This window comes from Peromyscus californicus, unplaced genomic scaffold (assembly GCF_007827085.1).
Source record: "Peromyscus californicus insignis strain IS unplaced genomic scaffold, ASM782708v3 Scaffold_5__1_contigs__length_169319896, whole genome shotgun sequence".
NCBI lineage: Eukaryota > Metazoa > Chordata > Mammalia > Rodentia > Cricetidae > Peromyscus > Peromyscus californicus.
The window spans coordinates 40,117,745-40,133,429 of record NW_026294573.1 but is presented as its reverse complement, the minus strand read 5'-3'; the positions used below and the strand labels follow the sequence as shown (position 1 = coordinate 40,133,429).

Sequence of the window (15,685 nt, the reverse complement as noted above, 5' to 3'; positions counted from 1 at the left end):
CAGCAAACTCACAGTGACATTCCCTCCATTAGCCAAAATCTAGGATATGTCAACTAAACATAGAGTTGCAACCAGATCATTACAAAGGATTTAGCAAATAAAGAGCTTCAAACCCAGTTGTCCATGTGGCCAGGATAATAAGTTGCATCCTGAATTCATCACTTACTTAATTGAAACACATAGCAGCAAATAGCTCCACGATTTTAGTGAAGGCCAGCATGTGAAACTATAGGCTTTTGAAGTTGTCCTCGCAGACAAGTTAATTATTTGGCCGTATTTACCCATTTTCTCTGTTCTTTGGTAATCAAGACACAATGGGTGATTTAAAAAAACTGTCATTTTAAAAGCTAGTTAAGAAAAAAATAGCCCCCCTAGAAACAGCAACCATTTCCCCAGCTTCCTTTCACTGTTTAAATCTCACATAATTTGTGTTGATTGCATTAAAATAAAAATTTGAACGATCACTGTATCAAGCAATCAGGAGTTCACTCTGTGTTGTATTTTAATTTCTTGGTTGGAATGCCCTTGCTCAGATACTAGGTCCCCGGAAGGAGTTCTTTTCATTTTTCCCATAGCTTTCCCCATTTCCCTTTGTTCTCATGGCCCTCTCCATCTCAGGCTCCAGAGATAAGTTTGTTGGCTAGCCCAAAATGTGCATATTCTAGTAATTGTCATCCCCTTCTCCAGCAGTCCGAACAGACCCTTTCTTCTGTGCAGGAAGTTGAGTCTCCTGCCATTCTGCAGAGACACTGACAGCCTAGAAGGTGTGCTTCAATCATACCTAATCACTAAAGTCTAGTTAATTCTTACCCTCTGATTCCACCTTGTGACATTCATGCCTCATAGTGCTTAGAGTCTGGGTTTAAGTGTAGCATGAAGAACAAATATACGGTAGCTTTTTTTTTTTTTAGTGCCACTATGTGCTGATAGATGCATAGTTAAGAATATTTGCCTTTTATTTTCCTTGGAGTTCTAGACAGATCTCTTTTCTTAACTGCCTAGGTCCCGCCATTGACTTGGAAAAAGTAAAGTCAGAATGTCTCGAGCCCGAGCCGGAGTTACGGAGCACTTTCAGTGAGGAAGCAAATACGTCGTCCTATTACCCCGCTCCTGCACCTGTCATGGACAAGTATATCCTAGACAATGGCAAGGTAGTGTTTTCAGCTCGATATCCATCCCCCCAGGTGTTTGCTAGTCAGAGGAAAGGTGGAGAGTATGGCGGGGGCCTTCTGAAGCCCAGTGTGGCTAGCTAGCCTCCCAGCCTAGCCCTGGGTGACTGTGGAATTTATGGCATGGTAGCATAGGTTTGCTGGGACTTCCCCTTCTTCCTCTTTAAAAAACCATTGTGTCAAAATAACTATGAAACTAACCTAACATTTTAGAACAGCTTAGTAATGAGAAAAAAAAATTAAAAAGGAGTTCCTTTAATAGTTGGATGAAATTCTTCCTATCTTCCTATGAAACCGGATGCCCAGAGAATATAAGGTTAACTCAAAGTGAATTACCCATTTGTAGGTAGCAATTCAGTGTATATTCATTCAATATTAACAGAATAGATGTTCTCAGTCCCCCAACTATATCCTGGGGACACAGGGATAAATGAGCCATACCCCTTGTCCCCAAGTCACTGGCCCACAACTCTAGGGCTACACCTAACTCCTCATGTTTCTCTCATGGCTCCTGAAAACAAGTCATGAAAGAACATATAAGCCTTGGTGGTAAGGAAGAGTCTGTCAGAGCCCTTTGTCGAGGCCCTGGTAAAACCAGCTTTAGTGTTACCCTCTGCCGCTATCACACACATTTCACACTCACCTCTCCTTGGCTCCCAGGAGTCATCTGTGCCAGCTTGTTTATCTTGCCTCTTACTTCGAGTGGTCTCTGTTTATCTGATATCATTCCCTAGTGCAAAGGAAAGGTTGTACAAGTTGATTTGTCTAGATGCATCCCCACAACTGTGTGGCATGAACATGTTGTCAAGCTGAGGAAAAGAAACGTGTTTATCTTCAGGGCTCTCTTGGGTGTGCTGCCATGCCTGGCATCTCTCACAGAGCACTTCCTCCTCTGCAGGGAGAGGACTTGATGGCCTAGGGCCTAGGTCTTGTCTTTGCTTCACTCCTCAGACTTTCACAGTAAGCTTGGCAGGAATAAGGTTGGAAGCCCAAGCCTTAGGTCACAGCATAACTCTACTTCCGTACTGTGTGACATCAGGCAGGTCCTTGGCCTTTCTGGGCCTCCGTGTCCTTGTCTGTAAAAAGCATGTCATATTGATGCTTTCCATGGGCCATTTTGGACTGTAAGTGTGTATCTAAGTTTGGTAAACCACCCAAGGTGAAGCTAGAATGGGCGAACCGTTCTGGGACTCTTGATTTCCTTTTAGTCATGATCATATTGTGGAGTGATTGAAGAATTTTTCTTAAGAAACTTCCAAGAAACATCTATTTCTCTTTTGCTTTGAGGGCTGCCAGGCAGCTTCTGAGCCCCGCTGCAAAAGTAACATTCTCTCCCAAGAAAATAGGTCTCTAAACCTCTTTTAATTTTTAACACACACATTAAACACTTCCGGAAAATGTCTCTTTTTCTTTTTCCCAGCCACTGCTCTTAAACCAAACCCAACTTTTCTTTGAGGCTAATTTGTAGTCAGGCAGAGGACTCTTGGAACAGGAAGGAAGGGAAGCAGACACTAGGAATGGATGACAGCTCCTCACAGCAGTAGGTGTCACATCCCAAATGATGGCCTTGTTCCTGTTGTCTTGCCTGGGCCTTCCTTCTATGCAAGCTGAAGACTGGAGCTCTGCAAGGCCTGGATCACTGGAATCTGATCCATTTGCCACCAGAAATGAGTTTTGTCCTATATCATACATCACAAAGTAATTCTTGAAGTCCAATCCTACCAGATGCCATATTTTTCATAACCTTCCCTGATAAGGAAAGCTAACGTTTTTGTTTTTGTTTTTTTATCAAATGTTACCATAGTTTACCTGAATGGGGTTTGCCACACAGATCAGTTTCTGATTTTGATAAGTCCGTTGCTTATCTAAGATGTTTTTATTTATATTAAAAAAAACACCCCATTGAATTATAAAACTGCAAAGACCATTAAACAGTATGACTTATATTTGCACATTAAGTAACAGATCTTGAAAATGCGCCCAGAGCAGGGCCTAATCTAAGCTGTGTGACAGGTTAAGGGCAGGTGGGAACTGAAAGCCAGGTCTCCTAGTTCCTAGGCCAGTGCTTTCTGCAGTCTGTCTTGCTGTGTCCCTGGGAACTGCACACTGCTCTAGGTAGCCATGAGTGTGCTGATCTCAGCAGCCCCGGTCTCAGTTGCTCAACATGGACCTATGATGGGTCTTCCTGAGGCCAGGGGACCATTTCTTTCTGTGCTATGGCACTGGCATTGTACTTAGGTGGATGCCAAAAATATTTTGTTCTCTGAGGAAGAGCTGCTCATCAGAGATAAAGCCAAAGCATGAAAATATATTAAATATGCTCATGTGTTGAGTATGCTTTGAGTTTAAACTGGTCTTGGTCACTCTGCAAGAAGCAGAAGGGGAGAGCCTTGACCTCTCTCCACTGGAATGTGCTGTGACAGGTGGGACTGAGTCAGATAGTGATGGCTGTAGATGAGCTGGTTCTTCATAAGGAGTGTAACCTAACCCTGTTGCAGTTAAATAACATTTCCTGGATTGTGGACTGAGTATGGAAACCTGAGTAGCTTAAAATGACAGGAATCTGTCATCTTAAGGACATCCCTTCTTTTCCAGACCAGAGGAATGTGAAAGCAGAGATGCCAATGGGAAGAGAAGGGGCAAGGATGTAGCAGCCACCAGCTGTATGTTCTCCTTATGTATAGTTCATCTCATTTGGTACTTGATTACCCCTCCAAGAGCTAGAAGATGATCTGTGTGGTTGAGAAAAGTGAGGCTTAGGGAAGTATGATGACTAGCCCTGACCCATGGTAATCAGCTGACACACAGAAGAGACAGGGTCCACACCAGGGCTGGCAGCTCAGAGCCCATCCCCCTCCTGTTCTAGCACTGGAAGAAGGAGGTGGATGTGTTCAGAGACTTTCTAGAGGGATGGACTTACCGGGTTAGTGATAGAATGGAGCCAGGCTGAGGAGGTCAGATCTGCTGTGATAAGAAATAAGGAACCATTCCAAATTCCAAAGGGTTGACATAAAAACATAGAACTGAAGACTGCTGGGGCCATCTAGTTAAAAGAGGAAAGCAGTGTTTTAGGGAAGTGGATGTCAGTGATTATAGGGTGAGCTGAAGGGGGCAGCCACTGGCAAGAAAGCCAGTGAGCGGGCTTCTTTCCGGTCTCTGTCTGTCTGTGGAATACTATACTGGGATCTGGGACAGGATGTGGCCTACAGGTGCAGAAGACTCAAAGAGAAACCTATAATAAGCAGGGCTTGCTGCATTAGGTGTGCACTTTCCAACCACATTACCTTTACCTTGGCACTCAGGCTATGGCAGGGCAGGCCAGAAGGGCATGAACTGGACTACACAGATTTGGGACTGAATTTTGATTTTTAAATTGGCTGATTGTATGTCTTGGGGAAAGTAATTTAGTCCCCTCCTCTTCCCCCGAATTTGTGTTTCCATGTGTAAAATGAGAACAAAAATTTCTGCCTACTTCTAACTCTTAAGGTCCTTATGAGGATTAAGGAAGTTGAGTTCATTATAGGTACTCAATAACATGGCTCCTTTTTCTTCTAGAACACTGGCTTACATGACTTCATCTTTCTCCCAGAGTAACAAATTATGCCAGGTGCTGTAGTGTGGGCTTATGATCCCAGTAGTCAAAAGACTGATGCAGGAGAGTTGCTGCATATGTCTTTGCTTTTCTCTTTCAGAATCTAGTTTAGAGCAAAGTCCCTTGTCTCCCTCCCACCTCAGGAAGCTTGTGTGGGTGGCTTCAGAGTGTCATCAAGGGAGGGACACAGCTCCATCAGGGACCTTGCCTCAGCACGCATGCCCACCTGGCACAGACTGCCCACCTGCAGTTCAGATGTGAACAGGGGAAAAGGCCAAATTTGGCCTTAGGCTCTGCTTGCTAAGCCAGCCCCAGGCAGCACATCTCACCCCAGGGCTGCTTGTCTGTCTGAGCAGAACAAACTGATTTGCAGTACAGAAATGCTCAGCACAGGAAGGCCAGGTGGATCTGGTTATCTGTCCTCATACAGTGGGCCAAATGATCTTTTGAGCAAAAGGAGGCGACGCTAGATGTGGCCTAGAAGATCATTCTTGAGTAGAAGAATGATCTTTAATCATTTCTTGAGCAATTGTTCTTACATTCTGCCATCAATCTGTATGTGTGTATGCCATCTCAGGCCAAGATCTCTCCTAGATGTCACCTGACCATGCCTCGGTGATGATCTGCGGGTCTTTATGAAAACAAAGGCCTTTGGCAGAGCCTTCTCACACCCCTTGGACAGATCAGCTGATTAGCAGGCCCCTCCCATCCATCCCTCAGAGGCTGTTTCTTTCTTCCACAAGCTCAACAGAAACTCAGCCTAAATGGCTATGTCAAGGTCAAAACTTTTTTATTTTTAATGATGAACATTAGTATTGGTTTGCAAGTCATTACAGGCCACAACTGGGGACAAATTTTAAAGCTATAGCTCATTGCTGGAAGCAGAGAGGGTCCAGTGATTTCTTGGCTCTCACTTATCACTCTGGATGTTTCTCTTCTCAGGAGCACAAGATTGTGTTCTGGTGTGTGTGCTACCAAAATCAAACCGGATACATTGTGGTTGCATTTAATTTCTTAAAATCCTCAGTGTTCTGAGCCAGAGAGATGAACTTTGAGATGAAATCCAAGTCTCCCACTTGGAAGATAGGGAAGCTGCAGTCTGAGCTGGAGAAGGACTCGCACAGCTCCACTCCCGCTGGCTGCAGAGCCAGGCAACTGCTCTGCTCCTGCCAGCTGGCAGGGGTTTAGAACTTAGCTCTAAATTGGAATTATCTAGGGAGCTAAACCATCCTGGTGTCTAGGCCACACCCAGACTAAATAATTCAGAGTCTTGGAGAGGAGGCCTAGGCACCAGTGATTGCTACAGCTGGGTGAGTCCTGATTGCTACAGCTGGGTGAGTCCTGCATGCAGCCTCCCCCATGTTAGCAAGAGGTGTGCCTCAGAATGTGCAGGTAGAAGAGGGTCTGATATTTCGAGAGAGCATAACACACATGAGCACATAATGTCCTGAGCATGGGTCAGGCCCCGAGCACCTGTGTAATAACATGAGTACAGTTTAGAATCCCAGATCTGCCACTCACAAGTTGAGTGACTTCTAAAGTCACTTCACATTACTGAATGGGATTTTCCCATTAGAAGTGACAGCTGTATCATAGCACCTTCTGTGTAAGAGAGTGAAGTCAGAGCTTTAGAATAAGGCCTGATGCATTGCAAGAATTGTGGAAGTGATGCTGTCATGGCATCTGCAGCATCATCCCTTAGAGTGGAGAAGCAGTGTTTTAAAGGACAAAAGCGGCCTCCAGCTGCCTTCCTGTCGGACTAAACAGGTGTGCTGTTATCTTTTCCAGGTTCATCTGGGAAGTGGGATTTGGGTTGATGAGGAGAAATGGCACCAGCTACAAGTAACTCAAGGAGACTCTAAGTACACGAAGAACTTGGCAGTCATGATCTGGGGAACAGATGTTCTGAAAAACAGAAGTGTCACGGGAGTCGCCACAAAAAAAAAGAAGGATGCAATCCCGAAGCCACCCCTCTCTCCTCACAAGCTCAGCATCGTCAGAGGTAGCACACCCAGTGGAAGCACAGTGCTGGACATCCTGTCCTTTACTCTGTCAGAAACGTATTGTGCAGGTTTCAATTCGGTGAATGCTTACTGAAGCCCCTGTATGCCAGGCACCGTGTGGGACACAAGAGCATAGAGGCAGACATCATAGCTGTCACCAGAGATCTCACACTGGACATGACAAATGAATGTGGACACAAATACAACTCAAGGGTGTAGCATGTCATGCAAGAGGGACAGTGGTTGTGCTGGGAATTGTCAGGAGGGGAGGATGCCTCTCTGGCAAAGCCGGGAAGAATCTCAGGGAGAAGGCTGCTGAAGAGGGCCTTCAGTGCTCCTCAGACAGGGACGGGGTGAGTGTGGAGAGGTGCTTCTGGAGGCAGAAGCATCTTGAACAGAGGAGTGAGTGCAGATGGGCAAGGGATGTGTCTAGAGAGCAGTCGAGGTGCAGGCTGGGGAAATTTCTTATTTTAGCCATGTCTAGGACCATCAGTGAGATGAGCAGCAGTTGGTACAGCTTCCTTCTTGGTGTTGGGGATGGTGTCCAGAGAATCAGGGAGTCGTTTGTCACCCAAAGATATGGATGTACCCCATACTCCTTTTCCATCTTCCCTCTCTCCCTCCTTCCTTTCCTTCTTTCCCCCATTTTCTTTCCTTTCTCCCCTTCCTTACCTTCTCACTCTCTTCTTTCTCTCCCCCATCCATTCCCTAAGCTCTTACTCTTTTCTAGACCCTCGCCTGGGTTTTGAGAACACAAAGGACAAAACACAGAGTGCATCTACAAGGAGCTCAGTCTCATGGGGAAACTAAATATAAGAACAACAGTACTGTACAATCAGTACAAAGTAAGAAGTATGGTACAAGGAGCAGAGTGAATATAGTAACTGCTAATTATTCTGAGTACTTGTTATATACTATTAAAACATTATCTGTCTTAAACAGTTATTATATATATATATATATATATATATATATATATATATATAATAACTCATCATCCTATCAACAACCTGCTGTTGGCTGCTGTTACTATCCTTTTCACAGTAAAGGTAACTGGGTCACGGAGGTAGCAGGTACTTTTTCCCGAGTTATAATAGCCACGAGAGAGAGGTAAATCCAGGAGGCCAAGGGTGGCTTTGGAGTCTGTCCCTCACCATTGTTCTCTAAATGGCCAGGTCTGCCACATTCTGGTGAAGAAAGTGAGACTCAGTGAGGTGAATGCCTTGTTTGAGCAGGTCCTGTAGTTGAGCACATTCTGGGTCCAAATGACAAACGTAATCTATGATGCAGTCAGGCGACTTTGGGTCCTCTGAGTTTCATCCACAATGTGATGGAACAAAGGGCTGCATCAGCTCTGTCGAGGGGAGGCCTGTTGGAACAGATGACGTTCCAGCTGAGAGTTCCACTGGACAAGGCAGCCTGTGACAGGTGGAGGAACTGTGGGTCAGGTAAAATATATTGCAGCGCGGAGACCAGCAACCTCAAGTGAAGTGGCTGAAGGGGACAAGCGGCTTTACAGTGGAGAGTGAGGTCAGGGAGGTGCGAAAGAGCCAGTCTTACAAGGAAGTGAAAGCCAAGAGTAGGCAGCTTGGGTGTGCAGAGGCCATCAGTTGTAGGGGCGGCCCCTGGGGAGCTGAAGCACAGCCAGCACTGCCACAGAGTAGGCAGGAAAATGTGCAGTAGAGAATGGACAGTTCCGTTGTGTGTTCGAGAGGTCAAGGAGGCAAGACACTGAGTGATTAGGCAGCTAAGCTAAGGTCACAGCCATAAGGTGTCTGAGTCCAGATTCAAACCCGCACTTTCTCTGGTCTGCAGCCTTGCCGATGTAACGCAGGTGTCTCCCCTCCTGGCTAGCCCTTGATTAATTGAAGAAGGCAGCCACTTATTTTTAGATAATAAGAGGTAACCTTTAGTCAGCTGCTGTCTGAAATGGTGCAGCTTTATTCAGGAGGTCACCCTGAGAAAGGCCTTCTCGAGAAGGCAGCCCTGCTTCACGCGGTAGGTGCCAACCTCCAATTCTGTTACACTTTTCAGCATGTGACTCAGCAGGTCCCAGGTACCCTCAGATAACTGTCATGTTTGGGCATGAAATTAAGTGCCAAGAGTGCCTCCATTACAAGAAACTGTAGCTGACGTCCCCCGTGCTCACTGCCCAGGGTAGTTCCAGCACTGAACAAGGTTGAACACACGAAGCCCCAAGCGAGACCTTGGAACTGACCCTGCCCCACACGAGATATGACTTTTCACTTTCTCTCTTATTCTTGTTTCTCTTCAGATAACATAAATCTTTAGCCTTTTACTAGTCATTTCCCCTCTTCTTTTGCTTCCTTGGCTGAAAACCTATGTGCTTTATTTTCATTTTTGTTTTTTAAGACAAGGTCTCTTACTCCATAGACCAGGCTGGCCACAAGCTCCTAGTCATCCTCCTGCCTCCACTGCTCTCTGCTACACTGCCCCTGTTAAAGGCTCTACCCAGCATTTCTTGCTTATTTGACGATTATCTTTCTCCCTTGTCTCCATCAGAAGCTCAACTTTATTTATGAGCATCTTGTTCGGGGCTTACATAAAGTAAGCATTTAAGAGTATTGACCTTTACCATGCAGCCTTCGGCCCTCTGTGTTCCCTCTTAATGAATAGCATAACCAGACAGGTGCATCCCTCTCCCCCTCCCACATTCCTGCCTCTCTATCCTTCCTGTTTCTAAACAACTCTCAAACCCTCTCTGTCTGTCCAGACCAACTACTCTCAGAATTCAGACCTGAGCATGTGCTTTTTTTTCCCAAAGCCTCCAGACCCTTCTCCTCATTATGTAACCAGGTTGACCTCTCAGAAAACAGATATGACCTCTTACTACCACCCACCCCAGCCAGTTCAGAGTTCCCAAGATTAGAGAGTAAACTTAGCATGACATACGGACACGTTCACAGTCTGGCCGCTGGCTATAGTTCTGGCTGTAGCTTTTAGTTGTTAGCAGAATGAACTGAACAAGCCTCATTCCCTCTCGCCTCAGGGGATTTGCAAGTGTTATTCCTCATGCCTAGAATAGTCACAGCCCCTCTACCTGTCCTGTTGTGCCAGTTACTGCTGATCACAGCAGATTTGCTTGGCATCTTATCCCTCCAAGAGACTCTCCATGACCTCTTAGTGTTTCTACCATGTGTTCCAGAGCACCCAGTTTCTGGCTCAGTTCTTTTTTCTTGGAGGTTTCCTAGGACCCTCAGCTATGGCAGAGTGAGCCAAGCCAGACCTGGGTTTCAGGCTTCAAATGCCAGCAGGAGTCTCTTGCCGTACTGAAATATGAGGTTGATGTTTTACTTTTTCACTACAGCCAGGCAGGTTGGAGGTCTCCTGCCATCCCACCACACAGCCACCATTTTTAGCCTGATTATCCGAATGATTCCAGCTTTCTTTTAGCTGGTTCCTCCTGGGCAAGCTGTCTAGCAGGATTGGGTCTGTTTGTATTTATGTTGTGTGTGATGTGAGCATACGTTGTCTTGTTGGGCATATAAAAGTGGCAGAAACCTTCACACTCACAGCATTGGGAGGTTTTTCTCGTCTCTTTGATGTTCAAATCGTCCCCCCCCCCCCGCCCCCCAGGTAGCAGGCCTGTGGGAGAATGCTGACCCTGCTTTAGGAAGATGAAAGCTGGAGGACAGAGCCGGGCCTGGCTCCGATGACAAGCTCCAAAACGACAGTTAAACCTTATTAAGGTCCAATGACCTTTTGCAGAGTATCTCAGCTTTCTAAATGAGCCGCAGCATTGCGTTCTGGTTAATTTTTATAACTTTTTTAATAGGACACATTAGCGCTGTTATAAACCTTGTTAATTAAGCAATAATCTCAAATGCTCCCTCGCAGAGGGACACATTCCCAGCATCTGCAGGTGATTAATAACTAGAATCTAACAAAAGCCTTTTAATCAACCTGAGGGGCCATTCAGAGCTGTTACCCCAGGAAATGAAGATGATTGGAATTCCATACGGGCCTCCCTGAACACATTCTTCAACGCTTGCCCTTCTCTTTCCACTTCCTCTCTGGGGGCCATCACGCCTACCCTCCTGTCTTTTGCTTCTCTCTCCTGCCTTTATTGTCTTGACGACCACTGGAGAGACAAAACTCCCTGGATTATCTAGTTTGGCACATCACTGGATAGCAACACTTACCCGGGTTCATTTCAGAGGCATCTAGGATGAGAGCCATATTTGAGCTTGAACATCTTTTGACAGACTTCTCCCTGATTTAGATTAGGTCAAAGCAAGGTTGCTCAACTGATCACATGGTCCTGACTTAGGGAAGTGGGGGCTGATTGGATTTTATCAGATCACGAGCTGTACTTCCATAGGAAGCTCCATAGGAGCAGAGTGCTAGGCAGACTTCAGTCTCTTCACTCAGCTGGGTAGTGCCAAGCAGAAGAGAATGAGCAGGACTTAAGATGGTGAAAACCGAAGCCAGGATCTTCTGGGAACTGATGATAAGGACACTTGCTTTGTGGGGTGCTTTGTAAAGGGAAGGGATTGTAGGTAGACAGAGCAGAAGATCCGGCTGCCCATCTTCTTCTCTCAGTCCTTACAGATGAGTAGAGATAGACAAACTGGGCATTAGGGGTGGTCAGGAGGCAATGGAGGCCAGCTAAGGCACCTTTGAGTAAAACTCTTCTCAGAGGAGAGGAAATGGTGGGCCAGAAAAAGCACATTTGTGGCACACATACCCACAGTATGGATGGCAAGAGGAGGAAGGCCCTACCCATACTTGGAAAGTCAGCCATGGGTTCTGACCTGAACTGCCTCTTCACTCTAGTCCCCAGGCTACTCCCATGTGAATGGAAGGCTTAGCACAAGTTAGTCTTACAAGCTACTGGCCTGAATCACCTCTGTGTGCTGCCTCCAGAAAGGCAAACTGAGGTTATCCATCACAATTCCTTATGGTTGGATTGTCACTCTGTTTTCTATGTGAGGAAACTAAAGATAAAAGAACTTGCAGTTTTGCCCATGATTATACACCCTACCCATACCGGAGTCTGGAATATATTTGGGTGGTTATGTGTGTGTGTGTGTGTGTGTGTGTGTGTGTGTGTGTGTGTGTGTGTGTGTGTACATATGTACACATAGAGGCTAGAGGTCAGTCTTGTTTCTCTGGTGCCATCCACCCTATTTTTTGAGACAGGGTCTTTTCACTGGCCTAGAACTCACCAATTATTCTGGGCTACCTAGCCAATGAGCTCCAGGAATCCACTTGTCTCCACCTCCCAAGTGTTGGGATTGCAAGCATGCATCACCACGTGTGGGTATTTTTGTATGACTTCTGGGGATGGAACTCAGGTCTTCCTGCTTTCAAGGCAAGAACTTTCCCAACTGAGTTATCTCCCTACATGTTAAATCCGTAACTTTTATGTTTTCAGTCTTCCCTAGAAAAGCATTCATTCATTCAAAATGTATGTATGTATGCTTACTTCTTTATCACATACTGCCCTAGGCTCTGGGAAATTAACAGTAACCTAAACATAAAATAACTGTAACAATCCCATATGGGTGTACGATTCTTATTTCTTGAAAGGGGCTTACAAATGTTTACCCCACATACTTCTTGGAATCCTTCTAAAAGCTACTTTAGAGTTTGTTGTCCTAGTAAATGATGTGGGAATTCTAGGGCAATAATTTGTACCAAATCTCCAGGCATGGAGACTGTCAGAAAATCAGGCTCTAGTCAGGCCTTGTCCAGGCTGACTCTGCTTCACCATAGCAAATAGTAGGATCTCTCAGAGAGTAGTTATTCTCAGCCTCAGTAGTAGTAGCCACGCCTTTGCACACACAAATCTTAATGATGTGACAGTGTAAAATGCTAGTGAAGTTATAGGGCAACCAGTACTTACTTGCATGCATTACCACTTGGGAATGGCATCTAGCACGTTTTGGAAAACAATTTGCCAGGCATCACCTAGTGAAGCTGAGTAGGCATACTCCTAATGTTCAGCATTCCCGTGCCTAAGCTGGTAATTAGAGAGTTTCTTGGATAAGTACCCTCAGACATGAGCAAGGTTATTTGCAGTTGCAAAACCAAGTATCCATGGACAATCAAATGCACAGTTAAAAGTAAGATAAAGTCATACAGTAGAACATGTAGGTGGTAACTTCACTGGTGACCTGCAGCTGTACTCTGTAATATTGTGTGTTCCACTAAGTAAAATCAGCAAGTCAGACCAATAGAGAGATGGGCACATTTATTAAAAGGCTGAAAACAGGAAAAAAATGTTTAGGGACACATACCTACATAGTAACATTAGGAAATAAGAAAAGCAAAAAAATTACGAGAGTAGTTACCTTTCATGAAAATGGGGATGGCGAGGAGCTCAGCATTCAGAGGTTTTAGAGAGATATATTAATCTGTCTAATAGACTTATCATCATCGGTAATTTTAGACAGAGTCTCACTATGTATGAACTCAATATGTAGACCATGGCTGGCCTCCAACTCACAGAGACCCACCTGCCTCTGCCTTGTATGTGCTGGGATTAATGGTGTGAGCCACCACACCTGGGTTGTTTTACCATTATTTTTTAAGTATACACTTACAGTGTTTATCTATACTTTATGGTAGGGCTTTAGCTATATAACCATGTAAGATAATGTGAACCGGTATTTGAAAGTGTGTCAGGAGGCATGTCCTCTCTCTTCTCCTTAAAAGACTTGTTCTCAGATTCATCATTAATCCTTGACCTTCCTGTCTCTTTCCTCTGTCTAGAGTGTTTGTATGACAGAATAGCACAAGAAACAGTGGATGAAACTGAAATTGCACAGAGACTCTCCAAAGTCAACAAGTACATCTGTGAGAAAATCATGGATATCAACAAATCTTGTAAAAATGAAGAACGAAGGGAAGCAAAATACAATTTGCAATAAACTTTGGATTTTTTTTCATAAAGGCTTCGCATTTTCCTTGTGTGGCGTGTGCATTGCGGGCAATGGTGCCATCCAAATAGACCCTACCAAGCATGGCCATGTCTGGGCAGAAGGCCTTCAGGGCACTGATGTCAGTATCTTATTCTGGACTTGGACTTCCTACTTCAAAGAAGGCAGATGGATTTGCTGAGACTCAACAGGGCCTCACGCCCCCACCAGTGTTGTTGAGGGATGGGAAAAGCACTTTTCACAGGACTCTAAAGCATCAGCATAAGGGACCACAATATGAACTGTTCTTTTTACCATCAGAGGACATCTATCTCTGCTCCTCTATTTTGTTCTACAATAAAACTCCATTAATTCTTGATGTAGACAGTTGTTCTCATTTTTTTTTAATATTAAACGTGTGTTGTATGTGGCCTGCAAGGTCCTCTCAGGAGAGAGATCCCATTAAGGGCCATGGATCTTGTGACGGCTCTACAGGGGTCTCCAAAGCATCTCACCCTCTCTGACTTTGAAGGATGAGTCTTGGACCACTCAGCTCTTCCAAGATGATCTGCTATTAGCATCTTAGCAAGCTAATAAGCTTCCCTGATTATTCGAGCCTATTTTTGTAAAGAAATGGATCCAGGGGCCTAATAATGTTCGCTGTGGTACAGGGCTGCTGGAAAATGGGCTGTCAGTGGCTATTGGTTTGTTCTTTCTCCCTTTTATTTGAAATGATCGTTGAGGTTTCATAATCATTTATCTGTTTCTTTATTTGGTTGCTGGATCTTTACGGTGTCTGGCCCGTGTTTTTGGCAAACCATCCTCCACCTTCCTGTGGACTTGCACTTTTCTTTATACAATGCCAATAAGTAAGTGTGGCATTTTGGAAAGGGCAAGGGCTTTGGACAAGCGCCTCTAGGTTCTAAGCCTGGCTTTCCTGCTTGCTTTGGCATTAATATAACCTCCTTGTGCCTACATTTTCTTTTCCAAAAAAAAGAGAAAGCCTGCCTCACAGGGTTGCTATGGGGATTAGAGGTAAAATATATAAAGTGCTCAATAAATGTCAGCAATTGTTGTTACCTTCGTTTTTGATTTTGGACTTTTAGACATTGGTGGAAAACTTTGATCTGTTGTTCCTAATTCTTTCACCTTTAATTTGATTATCTATAAACAAAAGCTCAAGGTTACTGTGTTAAATAGATGGGGTAGGCGCCACTCTGAGACCCTATATTTCAGTTAATCCAGTAATCATTTGTAATATAATAGTAAATTTAATAATCCTTTGTGGACCAGGTTATGCTCACCATAGGATATATAGACAAGAATTCCTTCTGCAGTATTTTCCCCAGCTCTCTGTAAAGTAGCATCTTGTTTCAGAGTCTTTATCAGTAGAATGAGGAAGTCAGGCAATGCGGAAGAATAATAGTAACTGGTTGTATAGCAGGATTTGCCTAAGTGTTTAGCATGGGTTAACTCATTACATGAGGTAGGGAAAGTTTGTGGTTCATATTCAGCAAGTTCTTGTTAAGATATGTTCCCTTTTCAGCTGGGCGTGGTGGCCCACACCTGTCCTCCTAGTACTTGGAAGGTAAGGTAGGATGATCAGAAGTTCAAGGCCAGCTTTGGCTACATAGTGAGTGTCTTAGTTAGGTTTCTATTGCTGTGATCAAACACCATGGCCAAAAGTGGCTTGAAGAGGAAGAGCTTATTTCATCTTATATGTCCTATGTCCTGATCACAGCCCATCATGAAAGTCAGGGCAGGAACTCACCTAGAGACAAGAACTGAAGCAGAGACCACAGGAAGAGTGCTGCTCACTGGCTTGCTCCCCATAGCTTGCTCCCCCTGTTTTCTTATACAGTTCAGGACCACCTACCCAGGGATGGCTCAACCCAGAGTGGGCTAGGCCCTCCTACATTAATCATTAATCAAGAAAATGCCCCCACAGGCTTGCCTACAGACCAATCTGATGGGAGCATTTTTCTCCATTGAGAATTCCTCTTCCCAGATGACTCCAGCTTCTGTCAAGTTGACAAA

The 15,685-nt window shown here is 44.8% G+C and overlaps 1 protein-coding gene across 16 annotated transcripts in view; it reads left to right on the top strand.

Moving 5' to 3' along the window:
- The window catches only part of LOC128096663 (BEN domain-containing protein 5), a 1,178,660-nt gene that overhangs the window by 969,323 nt on the left and 193,652 nt on the right, over positions 1 to 15,685 (top strand). For 11 of the 16 annotated variants that reach the window (XM_052716506.1, XM_052716509.1, XM_052716511.1 and 8 more), the window contains 2 exons: positions 1,003 to 1,151; positions 6,550 to 6,763. The exons of 3 other annotated variants lie outside the window; for them this stretch is intronic. In XM_052716506.1, coding sequence (XP_052572466.1) covers positions 1,003 to 1,151; positions 6,550 to 6,763 — 363 coding nt within the window. Of the gene's footprint in view, positions 1 to 1,002; positions 1,152 to 6,549; positions 6,764 to 13,502; positions 14,032 to 15,685 lie in introns of those variants that run through there. 2 more of the 16 variants (XM_052716518.1, XM_052716521.1) reach the window with 1 other exon arrangement.